This window comes from Haliotis rufescens, unplaced genomic scaffold, assembly GCF_023055435.1.
Source record: "Haliotis rufescens isolate VD_foot unplaced genomic scaffold, xgHalRufe1.0.p SCAF_4, whole genome shotgun sequence".
Lineage (NCBI taxonomy): Eukaryota > Metazoa > Mollusca > Gastropoda > Lepetellida > Haliotidae > Haliotis > Haliotis rufescens.
Window position 1 is genome coordinate 28,652,029 of NW_025964112.1, and position 20,916 is coordinate 28,672,944.

General features: G+C 41.5%; 1 protein-coding gene across 1 annotated transcript in view; it reads right to left on the bottom strand.

Moving 5' to 3' along the window:
* LOC124150121 (obg-like ATPase 1) overlaps positions 1–20,916 on the bottom strand; it is a 410,349-nt gene that overhangs the window by 261,543 nt on the left and 127,890 nt on the right. Inside the window, exons 4-5 of the mRNA XM_046522047.2 lie at positions 20,007–20,067; positions 2,980–3,107 (exon numbers count right to left, since the gene is read on the bottom strand). Coding sequence (XP_046378003.1) covers positions 2,980–3,107; positions 20,007–20,067 — 189 coding nt within the window. The remainder of the gene's footprint in view (positions 1–2,979; positions 3,108–20,006; positions 20,068–20,916) is intronic.

Sequence of the window (20,916 nt, forward strand, 5' to 3'; positions counted from 1 at the left end):
GTGTCTGTATATACACCATAGTTCCAAATATGAAGACAATCCAGTGTTTAGTTCTTGAGATATCGCGGCAACACCGTTTTCTAACTCCAAAAGCAGATTTGCCTGCTGTGACCTTGACAATGGGGTCAAGGTCACCAAAACCGACTGGTGTCTGCGGTGTCTGTATATACACCATAGTTCCAAATATGAAGACAATCCAGTGTTTAGTTCTTGAGATATCGCGGCAACACCGTTTTCTAACTCCAAAAGCAGATTTGCCTGCTGTGACCTTTAAAATGGGATCAAGGTCACCAAAACCGACTGGTGTCTGCGGAGTCTGTATATACACCATAGTTCCAAATATGAAGACAATCCAGTGTTTAGTTCTTGAGATATCGCGGCAACACCGTTTTCCAACTCTAAAAGCAGATTTGTCTGCTGTGACCTTGAAAATGGGATCAAGGTCACCAAAACCGACTGGTGTCTGCGGAGTCTGTATATACACCATAGTTCCAAATATGAAGACAATCCAGTGTTTAGTTCTTGAGATATCGCGGCAACACCGTTTTCCAACTCTAAAAGCAGATTTGTCTGCTGTGACCTTGAAAATGGGATCAAGGTCACCAAAACCGACTGGTGTCTGCGGAGTCTGTATATACACCATAGTTCCAAATATGAAGACAATCCAGTGTTTAGTTCTTGAGATATCGCGGCAACACCGTTTTCCAACTCCAAAAGCAGATATGCCTGCTGTGACCTTGAAAATGGGGTCAAGGTCACCAAAACCGACTGGTGTCTGCGGAGTCTGTATATACACCATAGTTCCAAATATGAAGACAATCCAGTGTTTAGTTCTTGAGATATCGCGGCAACACCGTTTTCCAACTCTAAAAGCAGATTTGTCTGCTGTGACCTTGAAAATGGGATCAAGGTCACCAAAACCGACAGGTGTCTGCGGAGTCTGTATATACACCATAGTTCCAAATATGAAGACAATCCAGTGTTTAGTTCTTGAGATATCGCGGCAACACCGTTTTCCAACTCCAAAAGCAGATATGCCTGCTGTGACCTTGAAAATGGGGTCAAGGTCACCAAAACCGACTGGTGTCTGCGGAGTCTGTATATACACCATAGTTCCAAATATGAAGACAATCCAGTGTTTAGTTCTTGAGATATCGCGGCAACAAACAGGTGGGACGTACGGACGGACGTACGGACGTACGGACGGACGTACGGACGGTCGTGAATACTATATCCCCCGCGGGGGATAAAAAGAGTATATAGTCTGGTCTCCTAGTAAAATGAACGAAGAACTTAGTAAAAATGTTGAATATCACTTTGTTCAAAATAATGGTAAGCGTATGAGTAAAAATAACAGAGAATATTTTCATTACAATTTAGTTTAATATCATGACAACATTTGAATCGCATCATCGTTTTGACATAGAAAATCCCCCCTGTAGTAGCAGTATAGGTATATAAATCTGGCTCCAGTGGAGTTGCAGCAGAACCCCCATTACCTATACTACTCAATGACAATTGCTTCGTGAAATATATTACACCCATCTGACTATATTTAGAAGAATAAGAATGTAAATGGTACTTACAGACAAGTGCATACTTATAATTGATTTCAAAATGATTTTATAACTTACAAATTGATGATGACTAGAAGGAGTTCAAGTCAATGTGATTTGTAAGATTTTTTTATATTAGTTTAAACAGTTTATTTGTTTATTTCTTGTTTGCATGTATAAAACAACATTTTGAATTTTTGGAATCGAAAACAATTTATTATTATCTACACCGAGGTAGATTCTGGGAACTTCCAGATTATACCCCCTGAGGGTAGATTTGGGGAAAGGGGGGTAGATTCTGGGAAGTCCCCAAAATCTACCCAGGTATACTCTGAAGGGGGGTAGATTTTGGCAGCTTACACCGTGTCTTCACAAGGACAACATGAAAATAATTACTTAAGTAGAACCATAGCAGTACTATGGGTCCAAGCCTTATTTTCAACAGTAATAGTTACAATTGCTCTAGTTACTTCACTGCAAAATAAACCCTGCAATCGCTCAAGGTGCAACTGTAGATATTACAGTAATACTGTAGTGCCATTTTTGTCTTTTAACTTTCACAACCTAACCATAAATGATAGTCACAATCCATTATCATTTATCAAAGTTATTCAGGAACCTGCCACAGGCCAGTTGATATATTGTTATGTGCTCTTAAACCATCTAATTATCATCAAATTGGCTGGTTAATAGTCTTCTTAGAGGAGTATCTAAATATCAAACATAAATACCATCAAATACTTTTCAAACTTATTGTCTGGAAACCAGTACCAAGCTAATTCTAGATTGTTCATGTGACAAACTTAATATTGCTTGATCTTGCTGGTTCATGAAATTTGACATGTCTTTCAGATTGGACTATCCATTTACCAAACTTGTCAAAATTCTTTGATATCTTTGGACATCATTGTTTAGGCGGCAAGATAAAGTCTACTGTTCTACTGATATAGTGAATAAGGGCAATATCAAATTTATGAACACACAATAACAATGTTATATTTTTGGGATAACACTTTCTTAGTAAAGTACACATTCCAGTACTTTTTAGGGTTGGATCCCATCTGGTAATCGTACCCACACTCTCAGAGTGAGGCACCTAATCACCAACACACAAAATCAGCAATCTAACCACCTCAGCCACCAAGGCTTCCACAAAATGAAGGTTCGACAACTGGAAAGTCTAGATCAAATACTTTGAAAATTGGCACGGCTCCATGGCCAAAAGCTATGAACACACAATGCCATTTTAGGCTTAGTGGTTTAGATCGCTGATTAGGTGCCTCACTCTGGCAGTGTGGCTTCGATTCCCGGATGGGACTCAACCCCAAAAATTAGTAGAATCTGTACTTTACTTAGAAAGAGTTATCCTATATATAACATTTGTCACAAAATCAAATTTGTTTATATACGAGTATTTACTTACGAACAACATGGAAGATAGCATCACAAGCCTTGATGTTGGACAAGAATGCATTCCCAAGACCCTTTCCTTCATGAGCACCTTTCACCAAACCAGCAATGTCCACCACGTTAAGGAATGCTGGCACTTTGCTGTTAACAGAAAACCAACTATTACATGTATCTTGAAGAGACAAGGATTCCTGACATTTATTGCAGTCTGAGGGCACATGTGACAATAAATCAGAATTCCTTTGCCTCTTTTGACTTGAAAGAAAAAGATCTTCAGCAATCCATGCTTGCCTGAAAAGGCGACTATGCATGTCATAAGAGGCGAATAATGGGATTGGTTGGTCAGGCTAGGTCAGCACTTCTGGTTGAATGACATCAAGCACATCTTTTACCTCATCTCAGCATTATGCTATTTTAGTTGCAAATTTACAGTTTGTTAAGTTGTTTAATAATAATTAAATTAATAATGATAATAAATATAACTGCATACAGCAATGGTGGGCTCCAAGTAACACTGCGCACAAACATTCATGTTTGAATCCTCAAAGGGTTTCCTTATATACTCAACAACAAAAGTTCCTGTGACACCAATATTTCAGTGTATTTTTCAAACAAGTAAAGTTTGGTTTTTAATATTGTAGTACATGTATGGAATCAAGACACAAAAATACAACTGCTACAGAAAAGCATGCATTCCATGCAAATGTTGACTTTTATGCAAGCCCCATGTATTTCACTACCCAAGAATGGGTATAAAAACATGTGCATTAACAGGATTCCATATGCATTATTTAGCATCATGCTGACAACAACCACTCAGAAAAACAACAAAATTACGCTATTATTCAACATTACGAAATGCCACACCTGTCCGAAGATGAGCGTCTGCGAGCGAATGGTATGCTTGAAGCAGGATCGAGTCAACGTGATGTTGCAAGACAATTTAACGTCCACAGATGTTTATGACAGCGTTGGCAACAGACGAATGCAGTCATAGACCATCCTCAGAGTGGCAGGCCATGTGTAGCCAATAATCGACAAGACAACTGGATTCAAACAACGCACCTACGAAATCGATTTCAGCCAGCAACAGGGACTGCAAGAAGCATCCCTGGCCTTCGACGAATATCTTCACAAACCGTACCTCGTCAGATGTGCAGGGATTGTCGCCAGAATACCTGCCAGACGTCCCATTTTAACAGGAAACCACCGTCAAGCACGTCTACAGTGTTGCAGACAGCATCTACGCTGGACGGCAATGCAGTGGGGACAAGTTCTATTCACTGACAAGTCTCGATTTCACCTGAGACACAGCGATGGACGGATTCGAGTGTACCGACGTCGAGGTGAACGTTACGTCAATCATTGTGTCATGGAAGAAGATCGGTGGGGCCAGCAGTGTTATGGTATGGGGTGGGATGACAGCAAGACAGAGGACCCGTTTCATAGTGGTAGAGGGAAATCTCAATGGACAGCGCTACCACGACCAGATCATCGGCCCTGTTGTTCTACCGTTTTTGCGTCGTCATGGCCCAGGCTTTACCTTTCAACATGACAACGCCCGGTCTCATATTGCTCGACTTGTTCAGGATTCTCTTCAACAAAACAACGTGAATGTCATCCCCTGGCCGGCTCCAAGTCTGTTCTCAACCCATTTCCGACCTCGAACATGTTCGAATCCTCAAAGGGTTTGCTTGTACCAACTACGTTCAAAGATATTCACCAAACATTGCCGCTACAAAATTGGTGTGTTCCAGGGGTGTCCCAAATATTAATCAAATATTACCACCAAGCAGTGTTACTTTAAGCATGCAACCAAGAACAAACAATGAGATGCATATGGCACACTAACTTTAAAAAAACTATCAATAGTTTCTGTGGAGAACCTTACAAGATATGATCTATAAAGTAAAATTTCTGTGAAAAAAATGATGAAAATCAAAATCCATTATGGCCGCAACAAAAAAAGAGGTAAAACAAGTGCAAAAGTGAGCGTGGCTAGTGTGTCAGTAGTTACAAATTAAATAGCTAGGATAGGGTTAGGCAGGGTTCCCCCTAGACTCCAATATCTGAAAGTCACCTTGACTCAGCCTATGTATTTTTGGGAGTCAAAAATATTTTTTGAGAGTGAAATGTTTCATTATATGATTAATGAAATTTAAAGTGTTCACTGTTAATGTTACACTTAAAGTTAAGTATCTTTTAAATATTATATGTCTTTAGTTTAAGTTAACAAGTGCTAATTAATGTTCTCAGCTGATTGTACTACAGAGAAATAAAGGATATATGAATGAAAAACAAAGTTTGTTGGTTTTATCTTTTCACAATCTTTAATTACTTCACAGCTCATGAAACAATTTACAGTGACACTAATACAGGATGAATAAATAACATCAGTCTCAACTGTGAGACATAATTTTTAATCATGGATGGATATTAAAATACATTTTATGTCAGATTATAATTTAATACCACTAACTCATTTACATCTTTTATCTAGTTATCTTGTATTATCTATCAACAGTGAAGTTGAACTGAAGAATTGTGAACACTCGTAATATTTTCTGGTTGAATACAGTTTATTAGCAACAACAAACACGCCCAAAGCTTAACATTTCATATATACCATATTTATTCGTGTATAATACGCACTCGTGTATAATACGCACCCCTAATTATGGGCTATTAAATCCTGAAAAAAATATCTCGTGTCTTATTTCAGGCTGTCATGATCCGTCATCGGAAATAGCATAACAAATCCAAATTGAATTACGCAAGTTAATCCTGTTGTTACACTATCTGGTAATAAAAATGTGTTCTCTGTATATCTGACCTTATGTTTGTCATCTATTTTATTAATTTTATTTAAAATTTCATTCAATAATGTTTACCTAAATTTCGGCAAAAACATGTGTCCCTCCGATACTTACAACTTCCGTTTACCCCGTTCCATAGGTTCCGCTTAACCACATACTGTGACCACGCCAAATCACATTATTAACCCCAACAATGATAATATTTTCTTTTGTTTCATTTTTTACGAGTCTACACATCTAGATAAACATGTGTCATGGTTAACTTTTAGTGAGAAAATATGCCAAAACGTGAAAAACCACTTTGATGAATAAATATATTTTGTCGTGTACCTCACAGTCGCACAGTTTTAGTAGCATATCTATATAATTATGCAAAACAATATGTAAAGCCCCCGGCTGTTCTGATTTTAGCGTTTGTTTTAAAACGAGAGAAAAGTCTGGTCATGTGACAGGCTATGCAAATTAGCCCGTGGCAGTGGTGTTATGCAAAGTTATGTTACTTCTAAAAACGACGATTAATTAAAAACTAGACGTAAATTTTAAGACGTTTGCATATATTGTCTTCGGAAAATGTTTATAAATTAAGTAGTTGCAATATTTTCATTCCAAAGCTGGCAAACAACAACATAATTATTTTGAAATTGTGTCAGTCATGACGCAGTCATTTCTTTCTGGACGTATTTTTCCTTAATTGAGAGTCATGTACACAAGAATTCTGCGTCAGGGGAAACCCTGGTTAGGGTTCATTAAATTCATTAAAAAAATGGAAAATTAATAAAAAAATAAATTTTCTTTTGACTGCACCTCTCCATATGACACAGATTATATGTACTAAGTTTGAGATGAATCCATTGAATAGTTTAAGAGAAATCGCGCAGACAAAGTTTTCGGACAGACGTTAGGGTTTGAAAAATTAATTAAAAAATGGAAAATTAATCAAAACAATTTTTTTCTTTTGACTGCACCCCTTCATATGACAGATTATATGTACTAAGTTTGAGATGAATCAACTGAATAGTTTAAGTGAAATCGCGCAGACAAAGTTTCTGGACGGACGGACAGATGGACAGACGGACGGACAGACGGATGGAATCTTGGTATAACTATATACCCCCGACATTTTGTCGGGCGTATAAAAAAAAACTAATAGAGTTTGTTGTGACCAAAGTCAAAGAACAAGAAATGTCAAGTTATTAAAGCAGCAGACACATGCAAGTTTTGCAAGTAATCGGACAAGCGGTTTTCGAGCAATAGGGCGAAATATATCTGGAAAAAAATACTTGTTTTTCAGTTTTCTGCCCTTGGCCATTGGGCTTACGGCCTTGGGATTTTGGTGGAATGTAGTGCTCAACGATCGACATTTGAACAAAATCAAGCCAGTGGTTATTTTGCTAGCTCTGGTACATAAATCGGCGGAATAATAATAATATTAAATCGAACTATTACAATAGGGTTCTTCAGCCTTTCGGCTTGGTGACTCTTTAACAGGCTGTCACTTCTTTGTCATTTGAGCTTCAAACGGATTAGAGTTCTTAGTTCGTCAGGACCCCGGGTTTCTGTCGCATTGCTCAGATAAAGTGCTAAACCTGTCTCCGACCCTGTCCATATTCAAATCCTGAATTGGTTTGTTTGTACCAACGTTGTCAAAAGTAAGGAAACGCTTGCGAGACATCGCCGCCACGAAACTGACGTGTCCCGGAATGTCCTGGGATGTTCTTAACCCATTTCAGATGCCATCCATGTTCGAACCCACATATGGTTTGCTTGTACCAATGCCATCAAACGTAAGGAACCGCTTGCGACAACACCACATGTGTCAATTGTGAGGAACCGCTTGTGAGACATCACCACTACGAAATTGACATGTGGCTGGGTGTCCCATGGTGTTATTACCAATTTCCAACTTCGACCATGTTCGAATCCTCAAAAGGTTTGCTTGTACCCACGCCGTCCTACGTAAGGAACCGCTTGCGACAAATCACCACATGTGTCCCAGTGAGTTCTTTACCCATGTTTGACTTCGACATTGCCCAAATCCTCAAATGGTTTGCTTGTACCAACTCCTTCAAAAGATAGTCACCGTTTGCAGGCCGCTACAAAATTTGAGTGTGCCAGAGTGAACCAGATTGTTCTAACATAAGGATCCACTCAGATAGACATCACCGGATGTGTCAAACTTAACCAGTATGCAGGGTCAAACTTAACCAGTATCTGTTTACAACCTTAACAGTAAAACAGAAATGTTTGACAGTATGTCTGTTGAATTTGGATTGGAAAGTATTCATGGCTCAGTTGACATGCAGATTGTAGCGCAATCTACGACTAAATTCACTGGCAAGATGAAAGTGTTTCACTGGCACAAATATGCACAGAAATGGTATCATTTAAGGGACACAGAGTTTCCTGACTTAGGTTCACGGTCAATTGTTGACATACTGATAGGTATGTATTACCTGGAACTGCACTCGTTCCATGGTGATGTCTGTGGTAGGCCTGGGGAACCAGTGGCTAGACTCACACCTTTGGGGTGGACGTGTGTAGGGAATGTAACAGGGCTCCATGTTAACCAGAAACAAGGAGAAGGTACATTCTTCGTTAACAACATTGACAATGATAAAGGACTTGGATCTTTGGTCCAACTATATTGGGAAATAGAAAATGTTTCCAGTTCTAATCCCATCATGAGTGTGAATGATCAAACGGCTGTTGATTCTGTACAATCTTCTCTTCAGTACTGCAATCGTAGGTACAAGGTTGGGGTTCTCTGGGGAAAAAGACACCTGATGAACTTACAAACAACTATGATATGGCTTTCAGTCAGTTGTTGAATATTGAAAAGAAGTTGTTCAAAGACAAAGCCATTTTCAGAGGCATATGATGATGTCATTGCACAGCATATAAAAAGGGGTACATCAGGAAAGTGCTTGAAAAAGAAATTAAAGAAACAAAATGGTTCTTTACTCATTTTCCCCTTGTGAAACCAGATAGAAAACAACGAACAGCCAAAGTCTTCTCGACATTGGATGCCAAAGATGGATTTTGGCAAGTAGAACTGGATGAAACAAGTAGCTACCTAACTACCTTCCGGACTCCTCTAGGACGATACAGGTGGCTACGAATGCCCTTTGGCATCGCAACAGCTCCAGAAGAATATCAGAGATGTCAGCATGAAGTTCTGGAAGGTTTACCTGGTGTAGATGTAATTCATGATGACATTCTTGTGTTTGGCTGTGGAGACACAATTGAAGAGGCCACACGAGATCATGACCAAAATCTCATCGGTCTACTGCAAAGAGCCAGATCAATCAACCTGAAGTTGAACAAGACAAAAGATGCAAGTTTGGCCAGGTGCAACCTTGCTTCAAAATGGTCAATCTGTGTGCTTCGCATCCAGATCCCTTACTCCTACAGAGCAGCAATACGCACAAATTGAAAAAGAATGCTTAGCTGTGGTGTTTGGCTGTGAATGCTTTGATCAATATGTGTGCGGTTGTGAGCTGATCAATGTACAAACCGATCATAAACCACTTGAGACTTTCAAGAAATCTCTTCTCTCTTCTCCCAGAAGGCTACAGAGAATGCTACTACGTCTGCAAAAGTACCACCTTGATGTCCGCTACAAGAAGGGCACAGAGATAGACATTGCAGATTTCCTGTCGCGAGCCTCACTTCCACTCAGGAAGATAGAGCCGACTTTGAAAGACTATGAAATCTTTGCTGTTTGGGAGGACACTTCCTTCATCAGCGAACTGCAGAATATCAACGCTGTCGAATGTATCACTGTCACAGATCAGAGTCTCGATCAAATTCAGCGTCTCACTCAACAAGACATCAATCTCCAGACTCTCAAGTCCACCACCTTAGCCGGCTGGCCAGAACAACGTGAGGACACTCCAGTGTGTGTCAGAGACTACTGGACATTCCCGAGAGGAAATGAATGTTCAGAATGGTGTTCTCTTCAAAGGATCACGAATTGTGATTCCACCAGCAATGTGAAGTGAAATGCTTCAGCGCCTTCATGGAAGCCATCTCGGAGCCAAAGCATGCATCTGAAGGGCACGTGATGTTGTGTATTGGCCAAATATGACTGTAGACACTAAAGACCATGTTGGTCAATGCACAGTGTGTTCAGAAATGAGGCCCAAACAGCAGAAGGAAATCTTAGTGTCACATGAAGTGCCTGAACGTCCATGGAGTAAGATTGGCGTGGATCTTTTCACTCTACATAATGAGGAAAATCTTGTTCAAGTAGACTACCATTCAGACTACTGGGAAGTTGACAAGCTGACAGACACAACTTCCACATCTGTTGTTGAGTGTATGAAGGCACAGTTTAGCAGACACGGCATACCAGATACCGTAGTGTCGGATAATGGTCCACAACTCACATCACGAGAGTTTGCTCAGTTTGCCAAAGACTGGCACGACATCGCCTTATCACAGTAAGTCAAACGGCAAGGCCGAATCAGCTGTAAAGATTGCAAAGAAGCTGATCAAAAAGACACAAAGACTCATGGAAAGCAATCCTGGAATGGCGTAATACCCCTACTGAAGGTATGGACAGTAGCCCTGTACAAAGAGTTATGTCGCGTCGAACACACACAACTCTCCCAGTTGCTACACAACTTCTGAAACCTGAGGTTGTTGACAGTGTCAGTGCCAAGAAAGCCCTCAAGCACAGAAAGGCTAAACTCTATTACGATAGTCATGCTAAGCAACTACCTGAACTCCTAGTTGTTCAACCAGTACGTGTTCAACCAGGGCCTTCAGACAACGGGTAAATGGTGTCACGGGACTTGCTTCAGACAAATGTCGACAAGGTCATACATTGTTGACATTGATGGTAAAGAGTACAAGCGCAATCGCAAGTTTCTTAGATCAACGTCTGAAACTACAACACCAAAACAGTTGCCGGAAGTTACCAGTGAGATTGAACCAGATTCTCACATAACAGCGAAAAAGACAACTGCTACCAAGACATCGCCTGTTGTGAAACCACCTCCTTCATCACCACCAGTACCAGCAGAGCTTCCTAAGGAAAACATCAAGACCACCAGGACAAGCAGCCAAACCACCAACCAGACTGAAGACTTTGTTACCTACTAATTGTGCCAAGGAATGAGCACGATTTGTGAACTGTTTCATTTTGACTTCAAACACACAAAAAACCACTGTGTTTTAATTTCTTTGTTGTGTTCTCAGTATGGTATTTTTTCTACAGGAATTTCAGAGAAATTACACAGAGACTTTGCTTAGTTAACATGTTAAGTTTTATAAAGCAATATGAATATTTTAAAGAAACTAATCTGTACATTATTCTCAACCTATCTGCACAATATACCAGTATTTTAATATTACTTAACTTTTGAAGAAAAGGGGGATCTTACGAGAGTAATCCTTTTCCGTTATAACTGCACACATTCTTACTTTTGTATGTAACCCTGATGTGTTCTACGTCATCAAAATAGTATACAAACAAGAACATGCCAAAAATCCACTTAAATGGATGATAATATGGATTCAGTGGAAAGTGATAGTCAGGCAATAGAACTCTATGAACAGCAAAATGCATTATGGAGTTCAGCAGGTATGCATGCCAGAAAATGGGTGTCTAATTCTTTACCATCTTCCCTAGGCAAGAGCGTTAACCACCCTTGCCGAACTAGGCTGGTATTATGGAGTTACATTTTGGCTGGACTAACGAGTCTATGCATAGTCCTATCAAAATCGTTCAACGAAATCGAAATCCGGTTTGTAAACTGTCATGCAGATTTCGGTCGATTGCAGAATTTGCAAAGCATGTGCACTGTCAACTCATTGTTAACAGATATTTTCCAAATCTTTTAATGTTTTTAATCAAGGAGCTTGCGTGATGCATTTCGCGATATAAGACCTGTTTTATCACAATATAGACCTGTATTATCGATCAAATCGTCTTGAATGGACACCGCCATTTTGATTCAATCAAATCAAGTCATGGAATGGGATTGGTCCATAGGAGAGGCTTAGAAGGGACATAACTCATAATAACCACTGGTGGCGCGATCGAGCCCAGGAATTCCAGCCTAGTTTGGCAAGGGTGAAAACTGGACTTTTATAGTCAGTTAACCTCCTTGCCTCGGGAAGATGATTCTTTACAGGTTCTAGACAACATTCCTCTTGAAGACAGAATGAAGGAGATCAATATACACATGAATGAGTTGCCTTCAGTTAAAGCTCTTGGATTGACATGGAATGCAAAAAGTGATGACTTTTGTTTCTTTTACCATGTTCAAGACAACAGTTTTAGCACGACAAAAAGAAACTTTCTGAGAGAGACTGCAAAGCTCTTCGATCCTCTTGGCATATTGGCACCTTTCATCATGAGGGCCAAAGTTATCATCCGAGAAATATGAACAACATGTGCTGGGTGTGATGAAGTTATTATCCCATAATTAGAACAGAAAGCATGGCAGTGGTATCATGAAATAGAACTTCTTAGATAGATTCGTGTACCAAGATACATGCAAGTGGCTTCTGATAAAGAAAATACAAAGCTGCCACTTTTGGAGAGGCTTCACAAGAAGCATATGGAGCTGTTGTCTATGCAGTCACTATGGACAAAGGAGAGGTGGTCTCAAGTAATGTCATAGCTGCAAAGAGTCATGTGGCACCTCGTAAAGCAATTAGTATTCCAAGAATGGAATTGCTTGCAGCTGTTATTGGAGTTCAACTTCTCAATGCTGTTGTAAAGGCCTTGGCAATAACACATCATTCTGCAACACTATGGTCTGACAGCTTAAATGTGTTGTGGTGGGTGAAAAGTCTGATAGAGGTTTCAAGTCATTTGTGGCAAATTATGTTGGATTCATCCCTGAGAATACAAATCCTAGTCAGTGGAGGCATGTCCCCTTTCAACTGAATGCTGCAGATATTGTCAGCAGGGGTGCTCAAATTCAAACATTGGAGAACAGAAAGTGGTTAAACGGTCCTTAATTCCTGACTTCAACTGAAACTGAGCGGCCAAAACAAGTTGTTGACTTCAGTCACTGTGATAAACTTGAACGATGAATTTCTCAGATGGTAGTTACAATGTTGTGTGTAACTGCTGAAGTACCTCCTTGGCATTTGGAACCTTGAAGGTTTTCAGGCTGGAAACAACTTTGCAGAATTCTTGAATGGGTTTTCAGTTTCTTCAACAATTCTCATATACCTAACTTTATCAGAAAGACAGGTGATCCGGATTTTGAAGAAATTGAAGATGCTGAAATGAAACTGTTGACCAAAACACAGAATGAGGCATTCTCTTAAGAATACACTGCCTTGGCTAAGGGCAAAACCCTTGCCCACAACAAGTAAGATTCTATTTCTCAATCCAATGCTTGAAGAAAATGGTCTCCTACGATCTGGTGGAAGATTGTATATGCAGAGGTGTTATCTACAGATGCCAGATTTCCCATTATACTTCCGAGATGACATTAGGTTACAAAACCGAGAGCCAAAATGTATCATGAAGAAGGTAAGCACTTTGGTACGAACACTATTTTGGCAGCACTATCATCAAGAATCTGGATTATTTCAGCCAGGGAAGAGTGAGTGAGTGAGTGAGTGAGTGAGTGAGTATGGTTTAACGCTGCTTTTAGCAATATTCCAGCAATATCACGGCGGGGGACACAGCCAGGGAAGAGATTCGTGAGTGGGAGAGAGAGTGTTCTTGGTGTCGGAATCTAAAGACAAAACCCACCCATCAAATCATGGTGGATCTTTCCGGTAATCATAGAGCAATGTTCATTACGTGCATTTTCTCAAGTTGGTGATGACTTTGCTGGCCCATTTATCACCAAGCAAGGTCGAGGAAAACGTCTCCAAAAGCAATACCTTTGTATCTTTACATGTCTTTCTACATGAGCTGTACACTTAGAGATGGTATATGGACTTGACACAGACTCCTTTTTTAACTCCTTTTTCAGATGCCTAAGGAAATAATTTCAGACAATGGCACAACAGGACTCAGACGCAGTTAAAACTTTAATAGCAAACAAAGGAGTTACTTGGACATTCAAACCTCTCCATGCACCTTACTTTGGCGGTGTGTTTGAGTCCATGATCAAGTCGGTCAAACACGCAATCTTTGCAATATTGAACGATGGAGATGTTACTGATGAGGAGTTAATGACTGCCTTCACAGGTACAGAAGTTCTTGTCAACTCTCGACCATTGACTTACGAGAGTGCCCATCCACAAGATGAGACACCTTTAACACCATTTCCATTTCCTTTAACACCAAACCATTTCCTTCTTGGACAGATGGGAGGAGAATTCGCTTCAGAAATTGATTCATCATTTCTCTTCAAGGAGGCAATGGAGACGAGTCCAAGAGCTAGTGAGACATGTATGGAGACGTTGGGTGAGTGAATTGTTGCCAATTCTCAATCTTAGAAAAAAATGGTTCACACCAACCAGACTTGAGAGGCTTGGATTCTTGTCTTGAGCAGCCACAACGATGTCATGAAGAAGTACAGCGGGCACTCTAAGTAGTGCTTGTTGAATATAGCCAAGTTGTATATCATTCGTAGTTGTCCAGCTTCCTCCTTGAGGATGAGGAATATTGGGAATTAGAAGCCTGGTGTTATGGCTGGGGAGTGCACAACCTCTATGGCCTCTTTGGCTATCAACGTATTGATGTTGGTCAATAGAAGCCTGGTGTTATGGCCAGGGAATGCACAACCTCTATGGCCTCTTTGGCTATCAACGTATTGATGTTGGTCAATAGAAGCCTGGTGTTATGGCCGGGGAGTGCACAACCTCTATGGCCTCTTTGGCTATCAACGTATTGATGTTGGTCAATAGAAGCCTGGTGTTATGGCCGGGGAGTGCACAACCTCTATGGCCTCTTTGGTTATCAACATGTTGATGTTGGTTAATAGAAGCTGATGCTGATTGTGTTTGAGGGTAGGCGTCCACCAGGGACATTGATGTCAGAGGAGGCCCTTTATTAGTGTGCAATGAAAGCCCTGGTTATGTATAGATTCTCCAGGATGTCCCAATTTTGCCAATAACATCGGAGTCTCTGTTGTCCGTCGGAAGAACGCTGGTTTCTCTGCTACAATGACAATCATCCGGTTTTTGTTCACATGGGCTATCACAATTTGAAGGCTGGAGAGCTGTAACAGTATCCTCAGAGCGCAGGGAGCGAGGATGGCCCGAATCCCGCTCAGGTAGGGGGGAGAGGCACCCCTCTGATGTCTGTTCAGACTTTCCCAAGGTTGCATCAAGGAAGACCCCTATCTTCAAAATAAGGGGGAAGGGTCAGATGATAGCACAGTCCGGTGGTCAGTTGAAAGTGGGACGACTGTAGGAGACAGTGAGCCGTCACGTGCAAGGGGCGTGGTCCGTTCAAGAGCAGGAATGTCGGCATTCAAAAACAACTTGGATAGCAAATCTTCCTCAACGGAAAGCAGATTTATTTCCTTTCTTCTTGCAAGAAGATTAAGGCACAGTCACATGATATAATACAAGTCCCTTGGGTTTATTCGCGGAGGAAGGACCGTGCTCGGAATCCTTAGATGCCTTGAACCTGCGATTAGCTGACCATTTAGAACACTTACGGAGGTAAGTTTTGAAATACGATTCAGACAAGTTAGCAAACTGTTCACATCGTGTTGCAATCTCACATACCCCATGACAATCACAACAAATAAGGTAGGGATCGAGAGGGGAAAACAGACCATTGCAATCGGAGCAACGGGGGCGTAACGACTCTATACGTCATTTTATTATGGATTTAACTTGTATAAAAACAAAAACAAAACTATTCTCTGTTCAAGTGACGTCTTGACATTCAGGCGATAGAATTGAGAATGAGGGTGCTGGATATGTCAGGTGATCAGATCGCAGGGATCGTGTCGCACGGGATTGCAGTAGTGCGTAACCCATGCGCCAACGCAGGTTTGCTTGGCATGTATTAATGCAGGGTTAGCTCCCCTTGAAGGACTCGCCTGTCTTGGGAGGCTCGCTTGGGTTTTGCGCTCGTTTCGAGGGTTGCCAATAAATGTCATGAAGTGTTTACCTGTGTCCTGTCGATGTGTGACAAGTGTATAGTTCCTCCTAACCTAACTGGCAATGATCACAGTGGTGATTTAGTGATGTATGGGATGTGTTGGGGTGATTGGTGTATTTTGAATCTGGAAACTTTGTTCTGGGACGTTTCCACACCACGATCGAAGAATAAGAAGAAATGCAAAGTGTGAGATAGGATAAGTTTAAAAATTTGATATATGCCCAAATATGGGCATTAATGATGTTTCTATGTATCATTGTACTGACCACCAAAGTGACGTCACAGTAGACGTCAGTACCGGAATAATGTTTAATATATGTAAATATAACATTAAATATCACTGACAGGAAAACAGAAGTGGCATCATCAGTCATCATGATGTCATGTTTATAAGACCTAGAAATGGTAATATAACCAGAAGTGACATCATAAGTGATCTAAGAACCACAAGTGATGTCATTGAGGACATCAGAACTGGAAGTGACCCCATAAACATGATATAATACCACAAGAGGCAACAAAACTGAAGTCTTAGGGAAACCAGATGCCAGATCCCACCGATCCCTCTGGTGTATTCTGGCTATGAAGTAATAGAGGCAGTGTCTTTGAAGAAATTATTTGAACAGTTATCATTGTGAATAGTTTTTCGCTTATCCTGCATTATTCCTTAATGCATTATCAGCTTACTTTTGACAGTAATGAAGCTGTGATTGGTCCAGCTGATGGAGTGAGTGAGTGAGTATGTTTTTACGCCGCTTTTAGCAATATCACGGGGGGGAGGGGGGCACCAGAAATGCATGGGCTTCACACATTGTACCCATGCTGGGAATCGAACCCGGGTCCTCGGCGTGACGATCGAATGCTCTAACCACTAGGCTACCCGACCGCCCCCCCCAGCTGATGAGAAGAAGAAGGAACAGATAACATGTGCTGATAAATTGGTCCCAGGTTTTCTGCTGTTTTTCTGTTCCTGTGGTCTTCAACTTAACCTTCAACCTAGTCCCTTCCCCCTGTGAACGGTGGCATCTGGTATGATGTTATACATATGCAATAATATTTAACATAAGCACGTGGTGGTGACAGTTTGTCACAATCTTTCACATGTTGTTGCTCTGTTCCGCCATCTTAACATGCTAACATGTCGCGGTCTTTCAGTAGGTCATTGTCAGCAAGGTATTAGCATTGCATATAAATACCTCTAGCTGTCTATCAACGTTTATAGTGTAACATACGTCATATTATGTCATAAATCCATTATCGTGAATGTACACCTTGTTTGTTCTCATTAATTAGATACCGTAGTTTTAGAAACTTCTACATGAATTCTCTCAATTTACTTTAGTTGCTTGCACTCTCACCCGTTTCTTCGTTCACTTTTGTGTTATACGTTTTTTATAACACAAATCCATTATCTTGAATAAAAACCTGTGTCTCTCCGATATAATTGGACACTCAACTTGTTTACAACTTCAATTTAATTTGGTTTTTGGTTTCACCTATTACGTCCCAGGCAGAGGCTACACCAGTGTCCACAGTGCAAACGCAGCTTACTACATTAACTATGTCTGCTGCAGCACCTGTCTACACACCTCAGGGTTTATCTACTAGACCAGCACCTTCAGGCACCTCTAACGATGCCTGCGCTACCTGCTAACTCTACCTTGGCTGCGCCTTCAGGTCTAACGTCTACGCCTGACCACCCCTCATAATGCCTCCCGCCTTCCCGCCAGCACCACAAGCTGTCTTCCCTCCGGCATCATACATGGACCCAACGTGGATGCAATCATTTATGTAGGCCATATTTCAACAAGCACACGCACCTCCCTTCCTTCAGGCAACTGCGCCTACCTTTCAGCAACCTATGCCAGCACTAAGATTAGCAAAGCTACCCAAGTTTGTGTAATATCACAAGCACCTAAAGTGCCCCCAGCACCTTCTGCTCAACAGACAATGGCGACTGTTTCAGTCCAATCTACGTCTATGGCTGTGCCTGAGGTGGGCTTCGGTACCCCGTCTTCGTTACAGGATTCATTATCTCCTGGCACATCCTTCAGGCAATCCTCCAGGGCGTCTAAATCCAAACGATGCAACAGGAGCCACTTTCCTCTCCGCTGTTCAGAGCATTATCTAACACACTCCTCTGACGGACATTAGCTCAGCACTTACCCAGGTGCCAGAGTGCATGGCTTACCATCTATCACCTGGCTCCATCCCACCTGACCCAATGTTGAAGGATATGGTCAGGGCACTGGATGAGACTTTTGACCAGCATTTAAGGTCCCCAAGTTCAGAGGGCATGATTTTCCCATACATGCCTTTGGGGTGGAAAACCATGCTCATGACTTGAACGAATCTCATCCAAGCCTATTACCACCAAGATCCCTGACAACCATTTTTCCTTCATAGAAACGGAGACCAGGCGATCCCTCAAAACCTTGTCGGCATTAGCCCCATTATCTTGGGCTATGGATAGAGACCTCACTGAGACCAAAGCCAACAGGATCAATCACGTGGACTCCTAACACGAGGCATATTGATCATATGTGCAATCACTTGAAGGCGGCCTTCACCGCTATGCTCTATCTGGGGTATCTGGCCTTGTCCAACTGGGATTCCGAATTGGTTACCTCGTCAGACATTGTTGGCCACAACACTTCCAATGGCTAGATTGACACTCAAACCAAGGTCTGGAGTTACACTCAAGACAAGACAGCACTCAAGGCTCTGGAACCTTGGTCATCATGCGTCTAAGTCAGGCAACTATCAACAAAGGCGCTCACCTCTCAAGGACAAGACTACTGATCAGTCCTCTTTTCATGGCAAAGGACGAGGCAAGGGCAGAGGCCAAGGCAATCAATCCTGTAGGGATAATTCCAAAGGTAGGAGCGGGGACTGGAGGGGGAAACCTAGGGGGAAACTTAGTGGACATTCAGAGGCAGCCTCGGCCTCAATGCTTACGACTCCCTGATCCTGATGAGCCTCAACTTGCAGAACGTATACCTGCATGTGTCTATCCATCCCAGGGACCGGTGGTTCCTCAGGTTCCTGTTCAATGGTATCCACTACCAGTGAGCGGTCCTACCATTTGGCATTTCAGAGGCTTTTTACCTGCCTTACCAAGCCAATAGCTGCCTATGTGCACATGAGGAACATCTGGCTCAAGTTGTAAATAGATGACTACATACTGAACCATCAAGTTGCGGCGATCCTAACCCGTCACCGGGATTTCACCAACTTGGTTGGAGAGTGATCGAGGTGAAGTCGGAACTAATCCCATCCTACCGACCCCAGTTCATAGGAGGTCTATTCCAAACAGATCTAGACCCTTTAACAGTGCCATGGCACACATGGGTCAAGATCCTACACCATCCATCTGTCTGCTGCCCTTCTGTGACTGCTTATGTCAGCACAGGACTTGCCGATCAGGGGTTAGTTGCAATTATGCTCCTCATATCTGACGGCAGGACTTGCTGTATCCATCATTCTACCGGCCCATCTAAAGACTCACCTCAATTGGTGGGCGGTAGAGATGAACATCTTAGGAGGTGTCTCCTTAACTTAGCTATCCCCAAAGTCACATCTATTTGTAGATGCATCTCTGAAGGGTTGGGGTGCACATCCAGAGGATCAGACAGCATTGGGGCTTAGATCCTGCACACAGTGCACATGGCACATCTGGAGTTTTAGGATGTGCTCATATTAGAAGCCCCCACTGAAACACCCAACTAGCCCTTTCTACCGACATCACAATGGTCTGGTGCCTGCGAAATTAGGGGACAACTCACTCACACTCTCTTCTCAAACAAACGTTCAAGTTTTTCAACCTGGTGGATCGACTGGGTCTGTGCTTCCTGGTCCAGCACATATCTGGTTGTTGGAATGTGCTGGCAGACAGAGTTCACCTCAGGTTATGCTGGCATTTTATGGCCAAAAAACAGCTTCCAGGACAACCCAACCACTGTTTCACCATTCCACCTGTCATTCTTGAGAAAATTTGTCCCCCTTTAGCAGACGGAAGGATGAACTCCATTCCTATATCCCTCACCCCACTTTGTGGCTGGAGAAAATAAAGTCACCATCATTAACTATTGTTTTTCTGTGTTCTATTGAATATAATATATACTGCAATCAAATGAAAGAGCAGGGATTAACTACTGTGTCCATCTGGATAGGCAAAAGGTATACCTGACAGGCTTGTAGTGCTCAACTAGATGGTCCCACCTAGTGTCTGGCACTGGTACACGACCTGTAACAAAGTGAAAAACAGAACGTATGCACTGTGAATAACATTCTGCTTTGAGGATGACTACAAACACAGGTAAGATGAACTAAAAATCAACTGCTTAGAATAAACACAAAGTCAACTTTTTAGATAAACTTATCTGCGGTACTACCTTTGTTTTTTATTCCATTTCAACACACACATACAAGTCCTGCACTAATATTCTCAAGATGAAAAAGAAATATCTTTGTTGTGATAAATACGAGCAGTGCATAATATTGCAACGTTCAACATAATGTGTATCACAACACCAAACATAACCCTGTAGTCATGGTAGTGTACGATATATTTTATTGAATAACATTTGTTGTAAAATAATCCACAGTAATCAAGGTGATTTCAACAGTGTTTTAGTCAGGTGATGGTGTTGCCTCATCTGGAATGTGGATTAAAGTGATCATGTAAATCCTTGGTAAGGCTTAGAAGAATAAAAGAATTGGTTTCTTTTGAAAATATAGTCCAGGTGGGCAGCCTTTTTTTTGTTGGTTGTTCGAACTAGCATGTAACGATATAAACAGTTGTGTAAAATCAACCTGGGAAAGGGCCTCCCTACAAATACTGGAATACACTATTTAACTACATTTGGACTACCATAATAACCCCTATAATGAGCTTCTATTTTATTTCGCAATGCGAAAACATTATCATATGCACACAACACCGGATGAAGCATGTCAGCAAATCTGTTTTGGAGTATGCAAGTCACAGAGAATATACTACACTCATTCTCCTAAGATACCATTTTTACGAAACGAGTACTTTTTATGGTGTAGGAGACCACGTAATTTAACATAAGTAAGGGACATCGGGTGG